Genomic DNA, 27,833 nt, shown 5'->3' with positions numbered 1-27,833 from the left:
AAGGGTTTGAGAAGGTAGTGACAGGGAGAGTAATAGGAAAAGAATCAGCGCAGCTAGCTGAATTACAGGGAATGATAGCAGCATTAGAATGGGCAGAAGGGAAAAAAGTAAACATCTACACAGACTCGGCATACGTGGTAGGAGCAATACAGGTGGAGCTCAGTCAGTGGATCAGAGCAGGATTTTTGACAGCAGCAAAAACCCCAATCAAACATGAGAAAGACATCAAGAGACTGGTAGAAGCCCTAATGAAACCAACAGAGGTAGCAGTAATAAAGTGCAGAGGTCACGACAAAACTGACACAATGATAGCAAAAGGAAATCAGGAGGCAGACTCTGCAGCTAAAAGGGCAGCAGGTTACACAGCCCAATACATGATGATGCAGGTGGGAAAAACGGTGTATGATTTACTACCTGCCTGCGATGTAAATATGTTAATAAAGGAACAACAGAAAGCCTCTCCTCAAGAGTTCACAGTTTGGAAAGAGAGAGGGGCAACGGAATCCAAAGGAGTGTGGAGGTCGCCGGACGGCCGACCTGTGTTACCCCCAGGGTGGACGGCTTCCGTGTTACAGGAGGCACACGGGCTGACACATTGTGGAAAGGCACAGATGCAGAGACATCTGACCCATTGGTGGCATCCATTTTTACCCGCAATGATTGTGAACCATATCAGGGAATGTAAAATATGTACAGAATACAATATCAGGGCTACAGTGAAGCCACACGAGGGAAAATTTCCTTTGCCAAAAATGCCAGGTCAAGAAATCATAATTGATTACACTGACATGTTGGAAAGGGTAAATGGGTATAGGTACCTCTTGGTCACCGTGGATGCATACACTGGCTGGCCAGAAGCAGTACCTGCTAAATAGGAAGATGCCAAAACGGTAATCAAATTCCTAATCAACCAATACATACCAACGCATGGGTTTCCAAAAAGAATCAGGTCAGATAATGGCACACATTTTAAGAACAAAGACCTGCAGGCAGTAGAAGCGGCCCTAGGACTGAAACATGCGTTTGGAACAGTGTATCACCCCCAATCACAGGGAAAGGTGGAGAGAATGAATCAGTCCATTAAAGGAAAGATAGGAAAAGTGTGTGCTCAAACAAAAATGAGTTGGGTGGATGCCCTACCCCTAGCTCTAATGTCAATTAGGAGCTCAGTAAACTCCATCACAGGTTTCACTCCATATGAGTTGACAACAGGGCAGCAGTTCCCGGGACCGGGAGCTGGAATCCCAACCACGGAAAAGGAAAGAGATCCGCTGAAGTACAAACCTTACTATGACCAACTAACAGCTTTGGTGTCAGCTTTCTCAAAACAGGTTGCAGCAGCAGAGGGGAACCTAGAGGGACAAACACCGCCCATCACGGACTGGGTTCTACTGAAGGTGATCAAGAGGAAGTGGTCGGAGCCAAGGTGGACAGGGCCCTACAAGGTGGTTGAGAGGACATCACACGCGGTTCGACTACAGGGCAAAGGAGACAGCTGGTACCACTGGAGCCAGTGTGCAGCAGCGGATTCACCCGCTAGGACACGGGAACAGATAAGAAACACCACAGTTGACTCTGAATAAGTGTAAAGACACGAGCCACTATCTGTGGCGACAGTTATTATAGCTATCACTTTTGGATAAGATTTATAGTAACTGGCTTTGCATATACTCAGGCAAGCCACAATATACTCAAGATTGGAATGAAGAATTTTGCCAGTGCGAAAAGAATGTTCTGATGTTACCATAGAGAGTAAAAGCTCTCCCAGAAAAGCTTTTTTCTAGGATACAAGGAGCTGATAACCAGAACACAAGAAGGTTTTGCTTGCTAAGAATTTTTGATATATGTTGATTAAGATGTTTGAGGGAACGGGAAAACCCCACCAAGCCAAATGGTGGTGGTTGGGAGTGTGCGGGATCATTTCTATAGTAATAGTTACTCCAATATTGATGTGGGAATCATCCATCAGAGACAGACACACAGATCAAAACCAACACCACAACAGAACAAAGAGGGAAGGCCAAGGCCAACCAGATTACTGCATTAAAACATATGGAGGTATAGACGTAGACTACACTCTGGGAACGAACGTGACATTCCAATTTGATTTATGCCATGTTATTAATTGTGGGAAACACCAGGAGATGTGGAGAAGATATGATTTATACCTGTGCGGAAGTCCAGAAACTCACTCCAGTTGTCTAAGGCAGGGGGATCCGCCTAAAAACTCCGGCATGGGCAGTTTGTGTGCCGGATGGGAACTGATTTGGCAGTATACTGGTCCATGGACCCCTATCAAAACCGAGGTCAAAAATCCAGATACAGTCAACAAGATTAGTTTCATACGCGGCCAACTACGACATAGGTCAGGTGGAGTTAATCCCCTGTTGTTGACAATACACGATCTGTGGGATGATCCATTTATGACAGACCAGAAAAAGGCATTCTATATGGTTGTGGGAGCATATCAACAAGGCACGGACACCATGGGCGTTGTTAAGGTGAATTTGTTAACACCTCCATCCCCCAAGAAAACAGACACCTCGCTTAGCACATTCGAAACTAAACCTAGACAGAACAAGGACGTGATCACCATAGATTACAATAAATTAACGAGAGGCGATATAGTCAAATTGGCTACTGGTTATGGGGACAAAAACCTGTGGTTAGATTGGATGGCAGCTACTGCTGCCTCCATGAACATGAGTAATTGTATTGCATGTTCTTCAGCCAGGCCAACTCTTTTCACCGCCCCAGCACCTCTATTTCCCGATACAGATCCTGTAGGATTTCATTGCATGATGGCCCTAACTATGCAAGCCAACCCCCCTAACTGTACTACTCTCAGCTCTATTTTTCCACCCGTTAAAAACTCCACGGTGCCGCCGGCGTTCACCCCGAGAGCTAATAACTATACATGTTTTTCTAGGAGCTCCAGCTCCGGTATGAAGATGGGACACATGCCTGACGGCTGGTGCAAATACACACTTGATGTCAACAGTTGGTCGGTCCCTAGCTCTATGGTGTGGGGAAGGGCTGACCTGTTTTGGTATTGCGGGGACAGGACTCTACATATCAACCTGCCAGCAGACTGGTCTGGAACGTGTGCAATGGTCAGGTTGATTCTACCCCTGTTTTTGCTAGGGCCACGCCAACAGGCAAATTTCACATATACCCGCCACAGAAGAAACACATTTGAGGTTGGGTATGGCTCTCCCACATACATAGATGCTATAGGCGTTCCCTGGGGAGTTCCAGATGAGTATAAGTTGGTAAATCAAGTGGCAGCAGGATTTGAGAACATCCCAATCATTAGTGCGCTATTTCCAGTCACTCCCAATAAGAATGTGGATAGAATTAATTATATCCATTATAACGTCCTGAGGCTCGCCAATAAAACCAGGGACGCTGTAGCAGGCTTATCTGAACAATTAGCTGCCACCTCGTTGATGACAGTTCAAAACAGAATGGCCCTCGACATGTTATTAGCTGAAAAAGGGGGTGTTTGCTCTATGTTTGATGATCAATGCTGCACGTTCATCCCCAACAACACTGCTCCAGACGGCTCGGTAACCAGAGCCCTGGAAGGACTTAGGACCCTGTCAGAGGAGATGCATGACCACTCAGGTATAAACGACCCACTGGGAAAAATTTTTGAACAGTGGTTTGGGAAGTGGAAAGGTGTGATGGTGTCTGTGTTTCTGTCCCTGGTAGGCATGATGACTGCACTTGTGTTGTGTGGATGCTGTTGTATCCCCTGTATCAGATCTCTGTTTAAAAGGTTGATCGTCACTGCCATCGAAAAGAAGAGTCCCTCATCGATCTATCAGATGGCTCAAGTCGAGACGGAGACGGTGGCTCTGATGGAGCACGGAGGGTGTGAAGAACTGGGCAGTGACACAGAGGCTGAATGTGATGTTTGAATCCGATTGGTTGGTTGGTCTCATTTATATGAGACCAAAAAGGGGGACTTGTAGATAAATGTAATGGTGTGATGTTTAATAATGATGATTACAACGTGTTAATTGGAATAAGGGATATAAGGATATATTAATCATTGGGAAAACATATGCATGAGGAACAGGGCTTGTTACAAGGACATGAGGGTCTATAGTGGCAGTGGAAAAGTACTGAGTATGTTAGCAGACAGAGGAATGCAGAGTAAATTAGGTGTGAGGGTCACTGACCTTAGATAAGGTTAGCGACTCTGAATAACAAAGGGAGCAATAAGGGTGTTGTGGTCAAGGGGGAGTAGAGACAAGATGTCTATCTCCATGGAAGGTGTGAGGGTCGCTGACCTTGGATAGGGTTGGCGACTCTGAATGGGAAGGGGAACACTGGAAGTGTTGTGGTCAGGGGGGAGTGGAGACGAAATGTGCTGTGATTTGTGGTTTCAGAGATAGGAACAGGATTTTACGACGGCAGCTGCAACACAGATGGAGAAGAAGATTACCTGGAGTCCGGATATCAGTGAGGCGGAAACGGAGTCAGATGAACGGACCAATCAGAAAGAAGATCACACACATCCATATTCAGTCAACACTGTGTATAGTATAAAGACTGGGTCAGGGAAAGGAGAGGGAGTGAGACTTCGTGAACTGACACAATCTGTTGTTTGTCAGGGATAGGAAGATCTAGACCCAGAGCTCTGTATGCTTTATCCATTTACTGCTAAATAAAACGGATGGTTTTGAGACCGAACATCTTCTCCTATTGCTTTATCAACAAACACGCAGGACTATGCTCTCACATAGATGAAGATGAGTTGGTAGAGTGAGCGGAAGTCCAACAATGACCAAAGCAATCGCTGACTGGCAAAACCAGAGTTCTTCCACCTCTTTGGTGTAGAAGGCAAACCATTCCCATATCAGCTGAGAACCTGCTGTGGTTTAGTAGAAACATCAGGGAGACTGCCAAATGATTCCAAGTTGAATTTCTAGATGGCAAAGCGGTCATTTCTCTCCCGCCACTCATTGAGTGTAATGAGATCCTGAATAATCGTTCAGAGATTCCAACACAAGTGCCGTGCTACACCAACCCTATCTCCAGCATATCGCCAAATACCTCTTGGAACTAGATCTGAATGCAGAAACTCTGTTGCTTCTCGGGAAGAGACATTTTGAAACCAAGAAGAGAAAGTGAGTGAAGACACAGCCGAAGATCAAATGGTGGAAGTTGAAGAAGGAAAACTGTTGTGTGGAGTTCAGGCAGGAGTTAAGACAGGCACTGGGTGGTAGTGAAGAGTTGCCAGATGGCTGGGCAACCACTGCAGAAATAGTGAGGGAGACAGCTAAGAAGGTACTTGGTGTGTCATCAGGACAAAGGAAGGAAGACAAGGGGACTTGGTGGTGGAATGAGGAAGTACAGCAAAGTATATAGAGGAAGAGGTTGGCAAAGAGGAAGTGGGATAGCCAGAGAGACGAAGAAAGTAGATAGGAGTACAATGAGATGCAGCATAAAGCGAAGAGAGAGGTGGCAAAGGCAAAGGAAAAGGCATATGGTGAGTTGTATGAGAGGTTAGACGCTAAGGAAGGAGAAAAGGACTTGTATCGATTGGCTAGACAGAGGGACTGAGCTGGGAAGGATGTGCAGCAGGTAAGGGCGATCAAGGATAGCGATGGAAATGTGCTGACAAGTGAGGAGAGTGTGTTAAGAAGGTGGAAGGAGTACTTTCAGGAGCTGATGAGTAAAGAAAATGAGACAGAGAGAGAGAGAGAGAGAGAAGGCTGGATGAAGTGGTGATAGCGAATCAGGAAGCGCAGTGGATTAGCAAGGAGGAAGTGAGGGCAGCTATGAAGAGGATGAAGAGTGGGAAGGCATTTGATCCAGATGACATACCTGTGGAGGCATGGAGATGTTTAGGAGAGATGGCGGTGGAATTTTTAACTAGATTGTTTAACACAATCTTGGAAAGTGAGAGGATGCCTGAGGAGTGGAAAAGAAGCATACTGGTACCGATTTTCAAGAATAAGGGTGATATGCAGAACTGTAGCAACTACAGAGGTATAAAGTTGATCAGCCACAGCATGAAGATATGGGAAAGAGTAATAGAAGCTAGGTTAAGAGAAGAGGTGATGATTAGCAAGCAGCGGTATGGTTTCATGCCATAAAAGAGCACTAAGGTTGCAATGTTTGCTTTGATAATGTTGATTAAGAAGTATAGAGAAGGCCAGAAGGCGTTACAGTGTGTCTTTGTGGATTTAGAGAAAGCATATGACGGTGCCAAGAGAGGAGGTGTGGTATTGTATGAGGAAGTCAGGAGTTGCAGAGAAGTATGTAGGAGTGATGTAAGATATGTATGAGAGAAGTGTGACAATGGTGAGGTGAGTGGTTGGAATGACAGATGGGTTCAAGGTGGAAGTGGGATTACATAAAGGATTGGCTTTGAGCCCTGTTTTGTTTGCACTGGTGATGGTTAGGTTGACAGACGAGATCAGGCAGGAGTCTCCGTGGACTATGATGTTTGCGGAGGACATTGTGATCTGCAGCAACAGTAGGGTACAGGTTGAGAAAAGCCTGGAGATGTGGAGGTATGCACTGGAGAGAAGAGGAATGAAAGTTAGCAGGAGCAAGATGGAATGCATATGCGTGAATTAGGGGGAGGACAGTGGAATGGTCAGGATGCAAGGAGTAGAGGTGACAAAGGCATATGAGTTTGAATACTTGGGGTCAACTATCCAAAGTAACGAGGAGTGCAGAAGAGAGGTGAAGAAGAGAGTGCAGGCAGGGTGGAGTGGGTGGAGAAGAATGTCAGGAGTGATTTGTGACAGAAGGGTACCAGCAAGAGTTAAAGGGAAGGTTTATAAGATGGTTGTGAGACCGGTTATGTTATATGGTTTGGAGACAGTGGCACTGACAAAAGGCAGGAGGCAGAGCTGGAGGTGGCAGAGATGAAGATGCTAAGATTTTCATTGGGAGTTACAAAGAAGGACAGCATTAGGAACAAGTATAGTAGAAGGACAGCTCAGGTTGGACGGTTTGGAGACAAAGCAAGAGAGGCAAGATTGAGATGATTTGGACATGTGTGGAGGAGAGATGCTGGGTATATTGGGAGAAGTATGTTGAATATGGAGCTGCCAGGGAAGAGGAAAAGAGGAAAGCCAAAGAGGAGGTTTATGGATGTGGTGAGAGAGGACATGCAGGTGGCTGGTGTGACAGAGGAAGATGCAGAGGACAGGAAGAAATGGAAACAGATGATCCGCTGTGGTGACCCCTAATGGGAGCACCCAAAAGTAGTAGTAGTAGGATGTGTTGGGTGACAACTCTATCTATCTATCTATCTATCTATCTATCTATCTATCTATCTATCTATCTATCTATCTATCTATCTATCTATCTATCTATCTATCTATCTATCTATCTATCTATCTATCTATCTATCTATCTATAGTTTTTATCAATTATTTGTTTCATTCATTATTTCTTTAATATTTTTTAATTGTTTTCTTATCTATTTATAGTGCACAAATGAAATGCAAGCCCCTTTTTCTGGCTATACCATGTAGAAACCACACCAATCTTTTGAATTCAGGGTAGCTGTTTCAGGCCCATTTATTTTTGGCCGAACTCAATTCTGGCAAAATCAAAATGAACAGATAGAGGTTATGGTCATATATTGTCAACTCAACTCCAGCTCAACTCTGTCGCCGTCGTGTGATGTAGGGCTTTTTATACTGATATATAAATACATACATAATAAACACAAAATAAAATACAATAATAACAATTGGTTCAACCAAAATAAAACTTGATCATATAGTTTACAACAGTATTAAATATCACTACTTAGTATAAACATTTTACATAATAGCATTCCCTTAACCCGTTTTGTAATAATATGAAATGAATATAACTATATGTACGTCACAGAAAAACGTATATTCAGCAAAACAACACACCTGGCAAAATCAAAATAAACAGATGGATGTTGTGGTCATATATTGTCAGCTCAGCTCCAGTCCTATTCATAAATAAATGTAACCAAATGTTAGCTAGCAGAGGACAATGGCAGCCATTAAACACTTCATCAGCTTGAGTGAATGCTATCGTGAAGTTTAACAAAAGAAACACTAATATATATATATATATATATATATAGTATATATAGCATGGAAAAATTTTGTGCATACATTTATACATCGATTGCCATAACTGGAGTGCACTTTTAGCAATTTTATAACACATTATTTTTGCCATATTTGGAGTGAGCTCTATAGAACAACATACCAACTCTGTCGCCGTTGTGTGACGAAGGGACAGAGATCCATCCATCCGTCCATTATCCAAACTGCTTATCCTGCACTCAGGCTCACGGGTATGCTGGAGCCTATCCCAGCAGTCATTGGGCGGCAGGTGGGGGGACACCCTGGACAGGCTGCCAGGCCATCACCGATGTTACTACGTAATGCACTCGACCACAACCGTCGCCATTAGGAGGTGCTAAGTTAAAGATGCCAGGTTTGACTATGGGGAGTACAAGAGAAACTCAATATATAAAGAACAATAACTTAATATATTTTGCCAAACTTCAACAAGTTTATAACACATAATTCTTATCTCTGTTATAGAAACACTGGTAGCATTCATTGCAGAAGGTATAATTTAACAAAAACTAAATACACAAACACAAATTCCTTTGTCTGTAAGACATGTGCACATTTTCACATAAGTCAGTCCACAGATCTTCATGCACACATGTTAGCATATGATGAGTCTACTGCTATCCCAGTACTTAATCCTCCTAATTTCTATTCAACATTTTCCTCAACCTTTACCTCTGTGGACATGATTACTGTGTGATGTGTCCTAAAATAGCTTTCTGAAGAAATGTTCCTGTCTTTCACATCGTTTCATCAGATCTTTTCACATTTATGTCTCATCTTCTGCCCCCATCTCATTTTGAAGTTAATGCCGGTGTAGAGTTTTGCGTAATGGCAGCTGAAATTACGATATCTTATGATTGAGCAAGCGTCGTTCATGTCCCAGAACACAATTTTTTCATGCACTATGTTGGAATCAAGCCTTTATATCAATGTCTGGAGTGAAACACTTCACATAGAGCCCAAGGCTGAGATGAATAGATGAAGTGTGGGGCTAGCACATAACACGTGTGCACACGTACACAGACACACACACAGACATGCACACATACACACACACACACCTAGTGGTTCGATATAAAGGAAGAATGAATAGAAATCTTATTTCTGCCACCCTGGCACCTGTTTAAGAGCTGAACAACTTAATCACCAAGGAAATCATCCATGCAAGAGGTCAAGGGTTGATGAACCATTACATTAAAAAAGATTAAATTCATCAGTGCTGTGCTTGTTCATGTTAAGTGGTTGAATTTTTTTTTTTAGGAACATGAATTAGATATGTTTTTTGTAGTCATTATTACAATACTACATTTAACTGCATAGATGAGCAGGAAACTGATTTGAGGAACTCTGACCAAAATCTAGTTTCGGTCATTCAGTCAGTAACACAAGACAAGAAATGGTGCTCCTTCGAGCAGAGTCATCAAAAAGGATCTGAGATGTGCTTCCATCCAGCTTTGGCGGCATCCAGTTTGACACTTTGAAAATAAATTCTCGTGATTCTTTACCGTCCTTACTGCAGTTAGATGTGCCATTGCAAAGTCCCACTGCACTGCAGCCTCTCTGGCTTGTCACTTTGGATATGTTCACCCATACCACCTTGAAAAGTCCTGTCCTCTAAGAAGTTCAACTTGCTTTTTTTTCCAATTTTGACTATTGTCTCCACCCTCTCATTCTGCCCCACTGTTTTTCAGAATGCTGCGTCATTGTCTACTGGCTTGAGACTAAATGGAGTAGCTCGGGTTGTGGATCAGGCCTGCTACTGTATAATTGATAAGACAGCCCCAGTGTGTCCCCAAAGGAGCTGAAGAGACATTTTTGTCCACAGTGGCACACAATGACAGCAAATCATCTTTCAAAAGTATACATTTTACCCAACCCATGTCCTAAATGATACTGTGTCAGGATGCTGTGTGGGGATGTATATAAACCAACTTTTTTTCTCCTCCTTTTTCTTCCCAATTGTATCTAGCCAATTACCCCGCTCTTCTGAGCTGTCCCGGTTGCTGCTCCACCCCCTCTGCCAATCTGGGGAGGACTGCAGACTACCACATGCCTCCTCCGATACATGTGGAGTCGCCAGCCGCTTCTTTTCACCTGACAGTGAGGAGTTTCACCAGGGGGATATAGCGCATTGGAGGATCATGCTATACCCCCCAGTTCCCCCTCCCCCCTGAACAGGCGCCCCGGCTGACCAGAGGAGGCACTAGTGCAGCAACCAGGACACATACCTACATCCGGCTTCCCACCCACAGACACAGCCAATTGTGTCTGTAAGGACGTTCGACCAAGCAGGAGGTAACACGAGGATTCAAACCGGTGATTCCCATGTTGGGAGGCAACGGAATAGACCGCCACGTCACCCGGACGCTGACCATTGTATTCTAATACACATGGTAATGAAGTTAAATTTGAACTTGATCCTCTAATGTCTTTCCATCATTTACTTATTTCCCTCTTAAGTCAGGTCTATTTTTCTTACCTATCTATCAGACACGGCCAATTGTATCTGTAGGGATGCCTGACCAAGCCGTAGGTAACATGGGGATTCGAACCAGCAATCCCCGTGTTGGTAGGCAACAGAATGTATATACCAACTTTGAGCTGACAGTCAGTAACCTATAAGTCTTTGTAATGAAAACATGTGGCTTATAGGCAGCCTTGTGAGAAGGTTGCCTTCTCATAGACTTGAAATCCTAAATACCACCATCAAAACGGGTAGCGCGATTCCCAGATTCACTTGTTAGTACTGCCAATTGTTTGTAAACTCCTCATGTTGTCGTTACCTCCAGGATACATCCCTGTAGGGTGTACTTGTTTTGCTGCTTCACTGCTCCATCCCTGTGTCTCTCAAAAATAATGAGTCCCACCTGAATAGGGATCCAACAGGGCATGTTGCTGCCTCATTCTCTGGCTGGAACACATCAAATCCTCACCAAATTTTGTAAACTGATGGGGGGACAGCTTAATGTTTACCAAAACCATTAACTAAAACTGTGTCTCTTTATCATGAAAAATATACTGTAAATTGCTCTTACATTTGGGCAGCTGAACTGGCTAGGTAAAAAAAAATGATGTCTTTAAATGTGAAAATTGTGGCATGCACAGGCCAATACCGATAATTCCTGTGTATAACTATTGTCATAAACTAGAACTTCAGCATGATTCAAAATGTGCCTGTGCAGAGACTGACTATTAAACAAGTAGGATTATCCTATAAAATCCTGATGTCACAAATGTGTAGAGCATTTTGAAATTTCTGGAAGATGTGCCTATTTTACCAGAGTTGTAGCCACAGTGTCTGTTTTTGCCTCTAGAGTATTCATGCAGCACCGCACAATGCTAAACAGCACCCCAGGACACTGCTGCAGAAGCCCAGAGTGTTTCTCAACCTGCCTTTCTGAGATGTGCACACCTCCTCCTATGAGACTGCCAGCTGATATCTAAAAATGCATGGCTTTTAGCATTTTCTCAGAACTTCCTCAGCATCTCGCATGCTTTTTGTAAGACCCATCAGAGAAGAATAAGTCACTCTCTCCTGAAAGAGTTTTCCCCATTTCCCTTTGTCCTAAAAAGAAAGCTGTTAGAGGAGGGTCTGGTGTGATGTCTCCTGAATAGGTTTGCAATTTATCTGCAATGCGTTAACTAGGGAAAATCGTGTTTTCTATTAAAACATTCTGCATTGATCAGCAAATACTCTAAAACCAGCAAAAAAAGAAACATTCTATAGTGTCTGGATGTTGTAAGCTGTGAGGACATAAATATTATTTATTAATCAACTTTCTGAATGTGCTTATATTTTGCTTCTTCTTCACTGGAATCAGTCACGGCAAAACACATATCTTGATCCACTTAGCTGTGATGATTAAATACACCAAAATTGGTATATCTATATCAAGTCACTTACATCAACCGATTAAGTCAGATTTTCTGTCTGACTGCCGTGTAAAGCCATGCAAATGCTTGTAATCCTATTTGCAGTCATGCCTTATTTAACGAAGCAAGTGTTTTTCAAGGATTAAAGCTATGTAAAAAAAAACAAAAAAAGACTAAACATGCATTTAACTGAATTAACTGAAATTATTAGAATCGGTCCTTTTTATCTAACTCAAACCCTTTTGATCAAACCCTTTTGAAATGTTTGGGCATATCGAAAACAAAGGCACCAGGCATGGTCCTTTTTTCTGATGATGAAGTTGTTTTTGCCAACTAACGTGCAGTGCCATGCCTCACATTCTTGATGAGGCTCCCTGAATGGTGACAAAGTGTTTTCATTTCTTCAGGGACTAATATTGTTCCACTTGGTGCCTGTCTCTACCTGCTTTGGTGTCTCTGTTTCTGCTATTAACTTACCCTAAGAGTACCTTTCCTACCTACTATCCTATGTTAAGAGTGACCAGGCCTGCCCACAGAAAAGGCTGGGCCCTGAAAAGGTCCAGCGAGCGGGACCCCCCCCCCAATCTGCTTTACTCATATCAACACATGTGTGCGCTCTCTCTCTCTCCTACTAAACACATACATGTAAACCGAGAGGGACTTATTCAGTGATGGAAGGCTACATAGGCATAGGTGTGCAGACACACACACACACACATAATAATGCAACTCTTTTACACACTTAAGCACACCAAGGTCAACAAAGATCTGCTACTCTTACACCAACCATTTTTTAGTAGAGAATGCTGCCATGTCTTACCTTATGGCTTCATCTTTGCCTCTTATACAGCTATCTTCCTTGTCTTGCTGGATGCAAAGTCATTTATAATGTCTTTAAAGTCCATCTGTTTTAGCAGTTCACACTCAATGGCAACTATCGCCATTATCATTGCTTATACTTAGGATGAACTTGATTACCCCCCCCCCCCCCCACACACACACACACACACACACCCAGCGGCTGGGCCCCAGAGGGCTTTTCTATTTTCCCGCCCTTATGGGCGGCCCTGAGAGTGACGAGGCACTTTCTGCTCGGCAAGAGTGCAGAGGTGTCTTGGTAACACTGATGATGCTGTGATGAGAGAAGACCTCTACTTGACTAAAATTTTACTCGCAGCAAGTAAGAAAACCGTTACCAAAAACTGGCTTAACGTTAACACTCCAAAACAGGAACACTGGATGGAAATTGTCCAAGACATTTTTGTTATGGAAAAGTGGACATACATTTTGAGAGTCCGAGAGATTGGTCGGGCGTCCGAGATCATGCATGTTTGCATGAAACATATTGATGCAATCCAAATTCTTTCTCTTGGTTGTAATACACAGTGGCTTTAAATATAATAATAATAATAATAATAATAATAAATCAAACGTATATAGCGCTTTTCTAACACTCAAAGTCGCTTTACAATACACGTCGGTGAAACAAGACAACAGATGAACATAACGCAGACATACGTGGGTGGATGGGAGGGACGGGGGGCTACGAGAGGAGACGCGGCAGCCACAAACGAAGCCAGCAGTAGTCTCCGACTTAAACAGATACAAAAGCGCAATAAAAACAACAACAAAAAACCCATAATAATAGATGAAGACTCCACACCATCAGCAACAGCCAAGGCAGTGAGGTCATCCAAGATCTTCAGTCATGACTCCTGGCCCGAGCGGAGACCAGCTAATAGACTAGCGCTGAGGAGCGGGATTTCCCGCTGGACGGGTTTAGTTTTATTTATATCCACAAGTGGTTTAAATCTAACGGGCTGGGTAGAAACAACAAGGACCCGGAGTGTTTACATTGGCTTCTCAAAGGTCCAAATTTGTGTCGTCGTATGTTAAAACATAAAACCCTTCAAGCATATTGATGGCGTCGGAAATCACGAAAGCTCTTCCGGGTTGCTGCTGAATCACACGTGCTTTGAAGTGTGCCGGTGTGCGATATTATGAACCCTACATAGGCCTCGCCAAAATCCCGTTTCTGGCTTTGTCACGTGTGCGCCACCGTAGCAACGCGAAAATATGTTGTTATGGGGTTAGCGCTCATCAAGGAAACGCTGTACACCCACAATCTAACCTGTCTAAGTTATCCACAATCAACATTAACGTTTTTAACTCAATCTTTGCTTGCTCCACGTTTGAGCATAGGATACTTCACCCCTTATCATGACTACAAACAAAACGAGCTCCTATATTGTAGTAATATGACTTTTACATTTATACACAGGTAACAACTTACTGATCAGCTTTCTTAAATGTGAGAAAGTCTATTTATTAGATATATGTTCATTTTCAGACAACTAACGTTACTTACCTCCGTTCTGTTGTTGACAGCCAGCAGTCCAAAAAATACAAAAGCAGCCAGCTGTCCAAAATTGCGAAAAATACAAAATTACAAAATTGAAGGTAGCTAACGTTAGCTTTGCTTCGCACCGAGTTGATAGTTGATTGTTTCCTTAGCAACGCAGCGGAAATCCGGCGTCCGTTCGCGAGATTTGGGACAGGGTACGGGATTTTGGCGAGGGCTATGTAGGGTTCATAATATCGCTGCCGGTGTCGCACTGATCACCCTCTCCGCCTTCTTCCGTGTGAGACGTGTGTTTGGGGTTAAAGGAGCGCACAAATGAATATTTAAGTAGCTCCCGCTCTCTCGCTGGATGTTTGTAGGTGCATGTTGGGGGGGGGGCGCATTCAAGTGTGCGTGCGTGCACGTGTGTGCATGCATGTGCAAATACATCTCCATTCGATCTATCATGGGTTCTACCTACAGGACTGTATCGCATACGCAGTTTGCTCCGTGATGGATGACAGACAAAACAGATCAATCACAGACATGTTGTCGAGCCTGTGACAGCATGCCTCAGATAAGTGCACCAAGATGGGATGTACTCGGTGTAATCGATGTATTTATAAGGTGTAAAATGTGCACAACTTCGGCTGTAGTAGGGATGATGTGGTAATATAGCTGTTGACCCGGCCATCTCTCTGACTTTCAAAATCTGGAATGTTATGCATGGCTCATGTAGCATCCTGGACATACCAGTGCTCTGGCCAACATACTCTTGCCACCTGTGGGGTGTGTGTGTGTGTGTGTGTGTGTGTGTGTGTGTGTGTGTGTGTGTGTGTGTGTGTGTGTGTGTGTGTGTGTGTGTGTGTTCGCATGTTGTCTGCCTGGAGACTCCTCAGGCCAGCAAAGAGTGGTGGTTTTAATCCAGAGTTAGATCCAATAGAAGGTGACAACCTGATAAGGTTGCCAGTCCTGGCCGTCCCGCTCCACAGACTCTGTCTCATTTCCTCCTCCGTCATCACACCACAAACACACTCATCGACAAGGAAACCCACACAGACATCCCCATGCCAATTATTATGCTAAGTAAGAAAGCCAAGGATATTAAGATAAACCGAGAGATGTGGCGAGAGAAAAAGTAGTCAAGAGTGAGATATAAATTTAGGTTATTTCTAAAGAAGATGAAATAGTTTCTTGTTACTGAAAGACATGTAAACTTCCAAGCTCTACTATAGTCTGCTGTGTTTGAGACTACGACTGATGTAATACTTGGGGTAGTATTAGTAGAGGATCAATGACCACACCGGGTTATAGAACTCAGGTTTAATCGTGGCTCAGTAGGCAGACGTAATAACCATACATGGTAGTGGTGTAACCATAATAACAGTCCGGGTAGTACATAACACCTAGTGTAGTTCCAGTGGATATACATAGCATTATATCACTACATCCCCCCTGTTTAGTTTTCAATTTTTACAGTATCAAAATACTCTAGAACATTCGGTTATATAAACCAACATATCACACAATACCAATGTGGTACAATCATTGATCAGCATTGTACAGTCATTACACAGAGGTTGCCTTCTCTTTTTTTTCTTTTTCTTTTTTTAGACAACACACTCAGAATTGTCCATCTCAAAAAACAATAAACATATTCAGAGTCCTCCTTTTGTGTGTGATTGTCTCTACTCATAGTCCTTGTAGTGAGCTAGTTTGGAAACAGCTCTTCCATATCTTGTGCGTACTGTCTTGTGTGTTTCACAGGTTTGGCTGGAAGAAGTTCCAGCTGCATGAGTGTCCTGTTTAGGTTCTGTGAAGCGGGTTCTTGCGCTCCTCAGTGCATGGGGGTGGTGAATTTCCCGCAGGTGGCTCCTGCCACGTCTGAGTTTGTTCCCATTTGATGTTTGCACAATGTAGCTCCTTGACTCATCGCACTTTTGTACGATGGTGGCTGGATACCAAGTCCCCTTTTCCTTGTTTAGGACAGATACGTGCTGTCCGGGACCGAGTGGAGGTAGTTCTCTGCCGCTGCTGCGGTCATGATGTTCCTTCATGTCTGCTGTTCTCTGCTCCAGGTGGAGTCGGTTTTCCTCCTTGCCTGGGTCCCCTCGACTCGGCAGCAGGGTGGTGACTGGCCTTCCGAAGATCAGTTCTGCTGGTGATGGTAGTTTACTGTCGATGAGAGTTGCTCTGACCTGTAGTAAGGCCACTTGTATGTTACCTCCTTGTCTCATGGTTTTCTTCACAATGGATTTGATGTGTCGCACATGCCTCTCAATGAATCCATTGCTTTTTGGATAGTGGGGTGAGCTCGTCACGTGCCTGATTCCCCAGTCAGCCGTGAATTTCTGGAACGCATGCCCTGTGTACTGGGGTCCATTATCTGTAAGTATCTCGTCAGGCCTTCCAAAAAGAGACATGTGAATTTCCATTTTTTGTGCAACTGCCTGGCTGGACACAGGCATGGGCATTTCATCCACTAGAGGGAACTTAGAATATCTGTCCACAATCAGTAAATACTGATGTCCATCGATCTCGAATAGATCAGAAGCTAGGGATTGCCATGGTTTTGACGGTGTGTTGTGTGGGTTGAGAGGTTGCTTTGGATTTGCATCCTGATGTTCCACGCATACGCTACATGACCTGCAGACTCTTTCAATGTCATCGTTCATTCTGATCCAGTAGACACTTTCTCTCGCCAGTCGCCGTGTCTTTTCGATGCCTTGGTGTCCTACATGCAGCTGTTCGAGTATAGAATCAGTCATGGAGTCTGGGATGAGCACCTGTCTGCCTTTGAATATGACTCCTGCTTCAACTGCGAGCTCATCTCTGAATGACCAGTACTCTCGTAGTTGTCTTGGTAGAGCTTTGATGTTGTCTGGCCATCCCTGGTGGATCAGCTCTTTCAGTGCACTGAGTCTGGGGTCGCTGGTGGTTTCCGTGCGGAGTGCGTCCTGTTTCTCGGGAGAGAAGTTTATCATTGCAACAGTGAGCATCTCTGGATCCTCGACTTCTGCCTCTATTCCGTCAATGCGCTCGTCCAGCTCGATGTTGCTGTTGTTCTCAGGGTTGGGTAGTCGGCTGAGTGTGTCTGCCAGGACCATCTGGTTTCCTGGTCGATACGTGACCTCGTAGATTCGCTGAAGCCGTGGCGGGGCGGCATGCAGTGGCTTTGTGCATATGGTAACGAGGGGTTTGTGGTCTGTAACTACAATGAATGACTTCCCATACAGGTAGGTATGGTATCGCTGCATCTACACTGACAGTCACTAGGTTTAACAGTTCACATGTTGGCAAACCAACTATGGCTGGCCCTGGTACGTCTACAATGTAGAACTTTGCATTGATCCATTTGGATTCTTTGTACTGGCATGGAATGTCAATGGTGCCTAGGCAGGGCGATGGCATGACCACTGTATGCAGATAGCCTCCTGTTGTTTTTTTTTCAGTTGTTTCTGGGTGCATGCATTTTCCCCGTACATCTGCTTGAAGGTACGTAATGGGAGTGTGTTGCCTGACGCACCTGTGTCTATCTTCAGACGTAGTGTGTATCCACGACCAGGTAGGTCAGGTGGTGTCACCTTCAGGACTGTGTACGCCTCCTCTGGCCGGCTTGCTGTCTATGCTATGCATGCACTTTTCACTGATAGTTATGGAGTGGAACTGTTTCTGGTAGGTACTTTCGTTCTCACTGTCCGTTTCACTGCTACTCTCTACAGCATGTATGCGAGTCCTGCTCTGTTGCTTTTTGTCTTTATAGGTTTTGCGCTTGTGCTGTTTGTCTTGTGGCGTGTGGGACTTACTTCCCCAGCTCCTGCTCTGGCTGGAGTGTTCCTGGCACTCTCGTTTGGCCTTCCTGCAGCACCACTCCCAGTGACCTTTGCACCACACGCATTGCATTCATCATCATATGCAGGACATCGACGTGGTTTGTGGCTTCTCCCACAGTTACGACATTTGCGGTCCCTGTCCACAGCATGGATTCTCTCATTGTGTGACAGGCTAGGTTTGTCTAACTGTTCATTGCTTGCTGTCAGGGCTTCATATTTTCGTCCCTCGGCCAGAACCTCTGCTAAGGAATATCCTTTTGGTTTGCTGTATAGATCATTCCTCAGGGCATCATGGGGAGTGCTCGCAATAATAAGCTCAATCATATGCTCGTTAAGCTCTTCGTCTGAAAACTGACATTTCTGTGCTAGTGTTCTGGCTCTGGTCACAAAATCATCAATATTTTCATCTGGTTTCTGTCTGTGTTGCATCATTTGCAGTCTATGGATTCTGAAATTTACGTTCACTTTTAGCTGTTTTTCAAAGAAGTCCCGTAGTTTGGCAGGCTTTTTCTTTTCATCATCGGTGAGACCACTGGCGTTCAGTCTTTTTAATCCTTCATCTCCGATTCCACGACATATTTTCCTAGCTTGTTTAGCTGCGCCATTTATTTCTTCATCTTCTAAATACAGAGTCATTTTCTGTTTATACAGTGAAATTGCCTCACCCAGGTCCGGGTCTGACCAATTCATCGTCGGTAGATGCGATGCCATGACGTCTCCTGTTGCTACCTAGCTAGTTAGCTTTGCGGCTAGCTCAGCTCCTGCGCACTCTTGCTTGAATGATGACAGAAATTATCCACGGATAATTTTAACAGTCTATCTTCATTCTTCATAGAGAGTACTTTACTGCTGCCACCATGATGTAATACTTGGGGTAGTATTAGTAGAGGATCAATGACCACACCGGGTTATAGAACTCAGGTTTAATCGTGGCTCAGTAGGCAGACGTAATAACCATAAATGGTAGTGGTATAACCATAATAACAGTCCGGGTAGTACATAACACCTAGTGTAGTTCCAATGGATATACATAGCATTATACCACTACAACGACCACTTTCTGCAGCGCTGAATGAAGAAAAAAAAGATCTTGTCTTCTAAATACATTTCCTATGGAGGGTAGCATTTTATGAATGATTGGAAATAAATGTGTGCTTCACATCCTTCTGCAGCCCCATCATAGAACGCTGTTTTTTTTGTATGTTGATGAAGTAGCGCTGGGGTTCCTGGGGTGAGATTCAAAATAGAAAGTTGAAGTACTCTTCAAGTCTAATGCAAAAGGAAGGAGGACTATTTCATAACACGGCTTTTACTTTGGCATCCCACAGGGACGCTTTCACAGCATCTCCCACTCAGATGCATTGCAGGGGTATAAATCTTTGAAGAACTGCAACCTGCGTCACGCCCAGGCACAAAACACCCAGACTGGTCCGACTCAGTTGGTGGGCAAGAAGGGAATAATCCAATCAAAGAAGACCCTCTGAGGGCCACAAGGCCAAGGGACCTGTGTGTGGACATACATTTCGTGTGTGTGTGTGTGCAGTGATGTGCAAGGGATGTACAATGGTCAACATAGCAGGCAATCTATACAATCTTTTTTTTAATAAATTTATTTCTGATTTTTCCCCTTTTTTCTCCCAATTTAGTGGCCAATCGATCCTTTTTCTTTTTTTTTTAAGTTCAAACACCCACCCTCGTACTGCATGCGTTCGCCAGCTGCGTCTCTCCGGCCGGCAGTCTCGAAGGAGATGCCTCGCCACTTTCGTGATAAGGCGAATCAAGACCGAACCACTGCTCTTTCCCCCCCACACAGAGACACATTGCTGTGACGAACACAAGCCGACTCCGCCCCCCTCCCGAAGACAACGTTATCAATTATTGCTGCTTCGTCGAGTCCGGCCATAGTCGGATCTGACGAGACCGAGGCGCGAACCCCTGATCCCCAATGGGCAACTGCATCGACACAAAGCTGATGCTTAGACCGCTACACCACCGCGGACCCTACAGTCTATTTTATCTCTACAACGAAAATATACACCGTGCAGGGCACAGGAAGAAACTAGAAGTGAAGATGAAAAAGCTCCATTGTCATGTTTCCTTGTTCTGATCTTTTTTTCTTGCACTTGGAAACTAGGCTGAGGAATATTCATGTTGATACTGACGCTCAAAGTGGATACCAGCCAAAGTCCTCTCAGTTTTATGTTTCCAAACTAACAACCATCTTGCATTCATTTAATTGCTTTAACGGGGATAAACAGAGCATCACATGAATTCTTCTGACTCAACGCTGCTGTAATTATCTCGGTGATAAATGAAATGAAAATGATAAACCTTGATTTACTGACCACGCCCAACAGATAATTAGCATATCAATATCCCCGTGTAGTGCTCATCTAGCGTGTGGTGAATCTTAACGACTGTCCAATTACTCACCTTGACACAGTCGTTGTTTCTTATCTGACGTGAATATTTCTCCTAATGAGATGCCCAGCTCATTCATTCATGTATTTTGGGCCAAAGTAAGAGCATTGGGAATCCACATAAATCAGTGTGAGAGTGTATGGGGGAAATAATTTCATCGATCAAATCATGGTTAACTTTATAATGGTAAGATACATTTCTCTTGATCAATTGGTTTTGTTTTGGAAGAGAGACCAAGGTCTTTTTTTTTAAACTGGACCCCCCCCCCCCTTTTCTCCCCAATTGTACATGGCCAATCACCCCACTCTCTGAGCCGTCCCGGTCGTTGCTCCACCCCCTCTGCCGATCCGGGGAGGCCTGCAGACTACCACATGCCTCCTCCGATACACGTGGAGTCGCCCGCCGCTTCTTTTCACCTGACAGTGAGGAGTTTTGCCAGGAGGATGTATCGCGTGGACGCCCCCGGACAGGCACATCGACCGACCAGAGGAGGTTCTAATGCAGCAACCAGGACACACACCCACATCCGGCTACCTGCTCGCAGACACTGCCAATTGTGTCCCTAGGGACGCCCGACCAAGCCGAAGGTAACACGGGGATTCGAACCGGCGATCCCCGTTTTGGTAGGCAACGGAATAGACCGCCACGCTACCCCGGACACCCCTCCATAGTCCATTTATACTATAAGGACTAGATGATTTTTCAGTCATGAGTTGCTTCATGCCAGTGGTGAACGTTAATTGAGATGTCTTTAGATTTACCATAAAGATCTGATCAGAAATATTAACCGTCCCAAGATTGTCAATATTGGATCAATAGCTTTAAAACATTGGGGCAAACACAAGAAAAGACAAGGAAAAAAAGCTTAGCGTCTCAATAATGTCAAGTCTTTATTGGCAGAGTGTCATAACGAAGAGTACAGAGGATATCTTTTTTTTACTATCTACATTCAGTCTCTACACTTCTGTGGTCAAAGTAGCTCTAATAAACGCTAAAACACAGTTTGAACAGAGCCACACACGGCCAGAAAGCTGCTGGTGTTTTAAGGCATTTGACAACCTACAGCATTTGTTCCATGCTTGTTTTTTGTTGGTTTTGGGTTTTGCTAGCACTGAAGCATTATTTTCAAAAGCTGTTTTTGGTTTTTGGTTTTTCAAGTTGATATATGTTTGGCAGTGCTGCAGTAGTAAAAGTTGTGGTGGGTTGGTTCACAGAGGCGTGTTGTAATGCTCTCCAGACACCCTCCAAACTTCTTGGTTGATAGTGTGCACAGTGCTAACATAAAGGCTTGACTTTCCCAAACTTGAACCAGTGCAATTACTTGCACTTGCTTGTGCTAATACAATATCCTGTGCTTGTTTACATACGTCCTGAATGCCATTTTGTATTAGCCGTTTCTTTGTATTCGGGAACTGAAAATCGGAGATACCAAAGAGCCAAACTTCTGAATTTGCCCCAGCGCCCCCCCCACACACACATTTCTAAAGTTATAATAGGCCACTGTGTATAAATGCAAACACTTACTACAGTACTAAGATACTTATCATAAACCTCAAGTAAGACAACTGAGTCCCTAGCTGAAACATCCTGGCATACAATCCGTTTTTTCTATCAGTAGTGTGAGTGCAGCTTGTCAGGGCATGGTTTGCCATGACGGATGATGACAGAACAAGATCGAGAGAGGTGTGTCGAAACTGGCAGTGCACGCGCAGGAAAGAAGAGCTGCAAGTCTCATACTAAAAGAGCTTTCTTGTGATGAGCTTAAACTACAACAGATGTTTTATTCAGTCATGGCCACAGTTCACTTTGTTTCAAATACACTAGCATGGTTTTGTCTTGGTTCGCTTTGAATTCTGTAACCGCGGTGTCCCTCGGGCTCAGTGACATGATATGGAGTATGGAGTTCAAATGTGCTCTCGAAATTGAAAATGGCACACAGGAGATGATGTTACACATACATACAATCTCTTATACCCTGCTGGAGCCTTTCAGAAGCTCATGCATTTGTGCGAAGACATCATTCAAAACGCATTTGTTAGCTTAAAATTTGGAATATGTCTAGAGCGATTGTAAAGTGTACGCCGATTCTTTAGTTGTCTTTTTACTCTACTTTCCATCCTTTAAAGCCATTTTCTACCTAGCCTCACTTTTATCTGCATCCTTGACATACCTTTTCAAAACTGACAGAGCCCTCCAAACTGAGATTACAGCCACGAGGAGGAACCACTAAACGCATAACATGAACATCTGGGATCTTTGCGTTCTCTCTCTCTCTCTCTCTCTCTCTCTCTCTCTCTCTCTCTCTCTCTCTCTCTCTCTCTCTCTCTCTCTCTCTCTCTCTCTCTCTCTCTCTCTCTCTCTCTCTCTCTCTCTCTCTCTCTCTCTCTCTCTCTCTCTCTCTCTCTCTCTCTCTCTCTCTCACATTCTGGGAGTTATTGCCTAACAAACCTATACAGCTGTAGTCAGTGATGAGCACTGTGCTTGATGATGCTTATCAAGGCCAATTGGGAGGCACAAACCAATCCATTGACAACAATGGTGTGCTGTAATATTGTTGTGCTGACTGAATGAGTCGGACAGTCACTCAGTCTCCGTGCAAGCATGAGCTATACATACACCATGCACATTTTACTTAGTAGGTTGGTTGTCTTATTTGCGTTACTTTATCCTATGTCATTTTTCAATTAACAGTTAGAGTAATCAACGTCTGATTGCGGAACATAATTGGGAAGTACTAAAACTGAGCTTGGCGTTTGACTAAACAGGTTAAACCTTTACATTCTGTTCTCATGCAGAGCCGAGTGGACGTCAAACAGTGGATGCAATGGACTGTGAGGAGAAACATTGTGTGAAAATGGATTTTGGCAAACTCTGACACTTGTCAGGTCGGCAAGCCCTTGTTTTATTGTAGAGGCTTACCATGACCAACATTATCTGTGGCAACATGGGTGTGGCAAAATGACTCAGCAAGACACTATATATGAATATAATGTGTCATTGATTATTTTTGCTGAATTTAATAATTGTCACCCCTGTGGTTTGTTATTGAGCTATAACTCAGAAATATCAGCAAGTGCTTTCACTGATGTTGTAGAAGTGAAATTGGAAGGACTAACATACCAGTTTGTATGTTTGATTCCTATTATTTTTCTGTCCTTTAAGTGTGCACAATAATACGTGTGCACACACATGCTCCTCTTGGAATGTGTCAAGAATATATCACAGTTTGTGGTTGTAGTGTACAAATAGAGTTACTGTCTACTGTGGATCATGATTACACACTGACATAATGCAGGTCCAAATAAGACCTGTTGAATATTGCACTTTAAAGTACTATGATGCTGTAACAACAAGTGGCTGATATTGTCTGAAGTTTGAGTGTGTGAAGCAGAAATAGAGAGAGATAATAGGCAAGTGCTGTGGTTTTGTATAGAGTGACGGTTACTGAAGAGTTATAACAGCTTTCTCTCGGAGCACCCCTGCATGGGAGAATGAAGATGAGGAAGAATGCTATTAGGGCCAACACAAAACTAACCTCTTCCCCTTATACTTTATGCACTTGTGGATATCCAATTGACAATTTCTTTCAAATGTAAGCCATGCATCATCAAAGCAACCCAACATGGCTTCTAAGAGGGCAAGGTAGAGCCATATGAGAACTAATTGCCTTACATCCTCTGAAGTGCTTAAAGCATTAAGGTTCAGGGTATGTTTTGGGATTGGCGATGAAGAGGGACAGAGGTTTGCACACTAAGAAGTTTTGGGGTACACACGTAGGCTTGTGGTCTTAGTTTTTCTGGTTGGTAGGGATATCACTGGGCTCTTGCTGCTTCTCCATCTTCTTGTTGGTGACCACTGTCTCCTCGTACATCTCACGCTGGGAGACCTTGACTCCAGACTTACTCTGTGGCTGCAGCTCCTCATCTTTGCCCTCCTTCTTGGAGCCCTTTCCAGTGCCGGTATAGATACGGGTCTGGTAGCTATAGCTCTGCCCACCACTGGAGCTTATGTTGGGGCTAGGGTAGGCAATCCCTGTGCTGATGCGAGTCTCCTCCCCTTCCAGCAGTTTCCTGCAAAGATGATGGAGGGATAGGCATGAAAGGGGGGAGGTGACAGAAATGGAGCATCAATGCATATGAGCAAGAGAGAGTACAGAAAGAGAAACAAATAAAGGTTTAGATAACGAGGACAGTCATAGATACAAACAAAACAACTGTTGTGTGACTTTGCTGTGAGCAGAACGATACAAGGTCATTGTCTTTGTAATTGGGAGGAGGCGAAGTATGGAACGCAGGATTAGTTAAGATTACTTATCGACATAACTTAATGAGCACATTGAATAGTATAGAAGACAACAATCTTTTTTGCATCCCTGCCGATGGCGTTTCAGAAATCCTACCTTAGCTCGAATGAAAGCATATGGGCAGTACCAAGTGACAAAATATGGATAAAATATTAGGGAGAACCTAAGACAGAATAGTAGCTAGGGTGTAGAAAATTGTATTTCGCAAATGTTCTTACCAATGAGGATTACACTGATAAGAAAGACGCAAAATCGTTAACGTCTTACAACTTGTAGATGAACCTACCCATAGGGTCCGCCCCCGCCCCTCCCACTCCCACCACCCGTCATAGACGGTACCTACTGCTAAACGCGAAGCTAATGTCAGTTCGTGTTAGTAAGTGAGAAGCCCGGTTCGCGTTTCAAGAGGAAGTCGTAACAACAACGAATGCATCGTCAACGGCTTGTTGTGGATCTGCTTTTATCGACACGACAAATCCGAGACGGACTTGCCTGTAAGCCGCAATTTCGATGTCCAGCGCCATCTTTACGTTCAGGAGATCTTGATACTCCCTCAGGTGACGGGCCATCTCACTCTTGGTGGTCCTCAGCTCGTTCTCCAGCTGCGCCATGTTGTCCTGTGTAACGACCCAACAGCACAGCCGCAGTTAACACGCGTGAGAAGAAGAAGAAGAAGGAGAAGAAGAAGAAAAAAAAAACAACAACAACAACCGTGGATTCAAGTGTGGACTGCACAGCTGTCAGTAATCAGCGCTTTGACGTCACGAACCTAATACTCAGCCGGTTCAATTTAACAGAAACAACAACAATAACTAAAAACTCTGCGGGCACCGATAATAGTCTGGAAGCGACTGATATTTGGATACATATCGTTCATTTCGTTGCATGTGTGTCGTTTTGTTGGAAGTTAGTCGGAAGTTCATGTAAAATATGATAACGACTGTCCTGGACTTGTTGGACCGTTTGTTTTTCGGGGTAGGTGGAACGATACGTCTTAAAACATTTGAGGCAAATGAGACAGTCATTTAAAATCTATAGTCGCGTCTGAACGTCGCCCTGAACATCGCCATACGAGAAATGCAATTTTCTCCGGAACCATTAACATGAACTGAGCCCGGTGAGTGCCGTACAGTCTCCCGCTGAACTCGGTGTTTCTCCCTGAAACCGGAGTGGTCGGTCCTATAATACTACCTTCCGGTCACATTTAACTCTTTTACGGAGGAAAAACGTCATGTTCTGCTTTTCTCTTATACAAATGCACATCGTATTGCCTAGTTCCTAAATGGGTTGTAATAATAATAACAATAACATAATTCATGCGTCAAATGCACCTCACTACATTAAAAAGAAGCAGACGAGCTAATTTAAAAAAAAAGTTTAAAAGTGCTGTATCGGATCAACAAAAGTAAACACGGTTACCTGGTAGCTTCCAATCTCCACATTGTGCCTGTCCTCCATCTCCCGGATTTGCCTCTCCAGGGACTCGTTGGTTCCTCTCAGACTCTCGATTTCAATCGTCTTGGACTGCAGCTGCCTCCTGAACTCGTTGAGCTCCTCCCGGCTGGCCCGCATGGCCTCATTGCTACGACCGGCTTGCTCGGTCAGATCTGCGAACTTGGACTTGTACCACTCCTCGGCCGACTGCAGGTTCTTGGATGCCATGGACTCGTATTGACCTCGGATCTCTTTGAGGGCAGAAGTGAGATCTGGCTTGGACACCTCCATCTCCACCGACACCTGGGCGGCCTGGATCATGTCCATCAGCTCGACCACCTCTTCCTCGTGTACCTTCCGCAAGAACTGGATCTCATCCAGGAGGGATTCCACCTTCTTCTCCAAGTCCAAGCGCACCATGGTGGCGTCGTCCACGTCCTTCTTGAACGCTTTCAGGGTGGCCTCCGCCTCCTCCCGAGCACGGAACTCCTCATCGTATTTGCCCCTGAGCTTCTGCAGGTCGTCATCGATGTTGTCGCGTTCGATCATCATCTGCGACTTCTCTCCGTTGACCTCCTCCAGCTGGGAACGGAGTTCGCGGATCTCCTGCTGATAGAGCTCGGCCAGGCGGGAGGGCTCCGTCTGCCGCTGGCGCAGAGTGACCAGTTCCGTTTCCAGCACCTTGTTCTGCTGCTCCAGGTTACGCACTTTCTCGATGAACATCGCAAAGCGGTCATTGAGACCCTGCATTTGCTCCTTCTCATTGGTGCGGATGATCTTGAATTCGTTGTTGAGGACGCTGCTCTGCGTCAGATCGAAGTTTTCCAGAGGCATGGGAGAGAAGGTGCGCCCGGACCTCTTGTTGAACGAGCCCAGAGATGAGATGTTGCTCCGGGATAGGGAGTGGGACCGGTAACCGCTGCGGGACGACATGCCGGTCATCGTGCGTGATGGGGAGGATGAGTAACGGGGAGACTCCCCGAAAATCTTACGGTAGGAGGAAGATGAAAAGAGGTCAGATCCGTAGTTCATCTTGGCTCGAGTGGAGTGAGGAGAGCATAGGGTGCGTCCTCCTTATATAGGAGGGGGCAGCCGCACAATCAATAAAGGATGCCAGTTGGTAACCCAGGCTGCTGTACAATACTCAGACGTTTAAAGTCGAGTCTATTACGCATTATATTAGATCTTATTTGTTCCACTCAGGACATGAACGGCGTAAAGTATAACAACTCTCCAAAACTGTTCAGTTCGTTAATGGGGGACTTTATCCGACGCTGTCGCTCTTTTTGTGTGCCTCTGATGCTCAGATGGAACTGTCCATTTTGGCGCAGTGCTGATGCGTCAGCAGAAAAAAAAGAAAAAAGCTATGCCATGTTTAATCCACGCATATTCCCCATGTAACATGGCACTGAAAAGGGTGGGGATTTTTCCCAAAAAGTGGACCATTTTTATCCCGAGCGTAGGATACCCCATGCAAGCTGTTCTTTTACGTTACACATATACTACACTTTATGGCACACGAAAAC

General features: G+C 44.4%; 1 protein-coding gene across 1 annotated transcript; it reads right to left on the bottom strand.

The window, feature by feature from the left end:
- Positions 1-24,357: 24,357 nt before the first annotated feature.
- On the bottom strand, positions 24,358-27,348 carry inab (internexin neuronal intermediate filament protein, alpha b). Its single transcript, XM_056279790.1, has 3 exons — positions 26,293-27,348; positions 25,366-25,490; positions 24,358-24,640 (listed from the first exon to the last, which is right to left on the bottom strand). Exons 1-3 carry the CDS (start codon positions 27,337-27,339, stop codon positions 24,358-24,360), a joined length of 1,455 nt encoding a protein of 484 aa, XP_056135765.1. The 5' UTR covers positions 27,340-27,348.
- Between the last annotated feature and the right edge of the window lie 485 nt (positions 27,349-27,833).

The sequence above is a fragment of the Lampris incognitus genome, chromosome 5, assembly GCF_029633865.1.
Source record: "Lampris incognitus isolate fLamInc1 chromosome 5, fLamInc1.hap2, whole genome shotgun sequence".
In the NCBI taxonomy this organism is placed as follows: domain Eukaryota; kingdom Metazoa; phylum Chordata; class Actinopteri; order Lampriformes; family Lampridae; genus Lampris; species Lampris incognitus.
This window is presented reverse-complemented; position numbering and strand designations above follow the sequence as displayed.

What these genes read in the sequence shown, in the direction of transcription:
- inab (XM_056279790.1), bottom strand. Translation starts at nt 27,339, where the DNA reads ATGAACTACGGATCTGACCTCTTTTCATCTTCCTCCTACCGTAAGATT. An exon ending in TGGAGATTGGAAGCTACCAG is followed by an intron (nt 25,491 to 26,292) that starts GTAACCGTGTTT and finishes GTCGTTACACAG; the next exon opens with GACAACATGGCGCAGCTGGA. An exon ending in ATCGAAATTGCGGCTTACAG is followed by an intron (nt 24,641 to 25,365) that starts GCAAGTCCGTCT and finishes TCATCTTTGCAG; the next exon opens with GAAACTGCTGGAAGGGGAGG.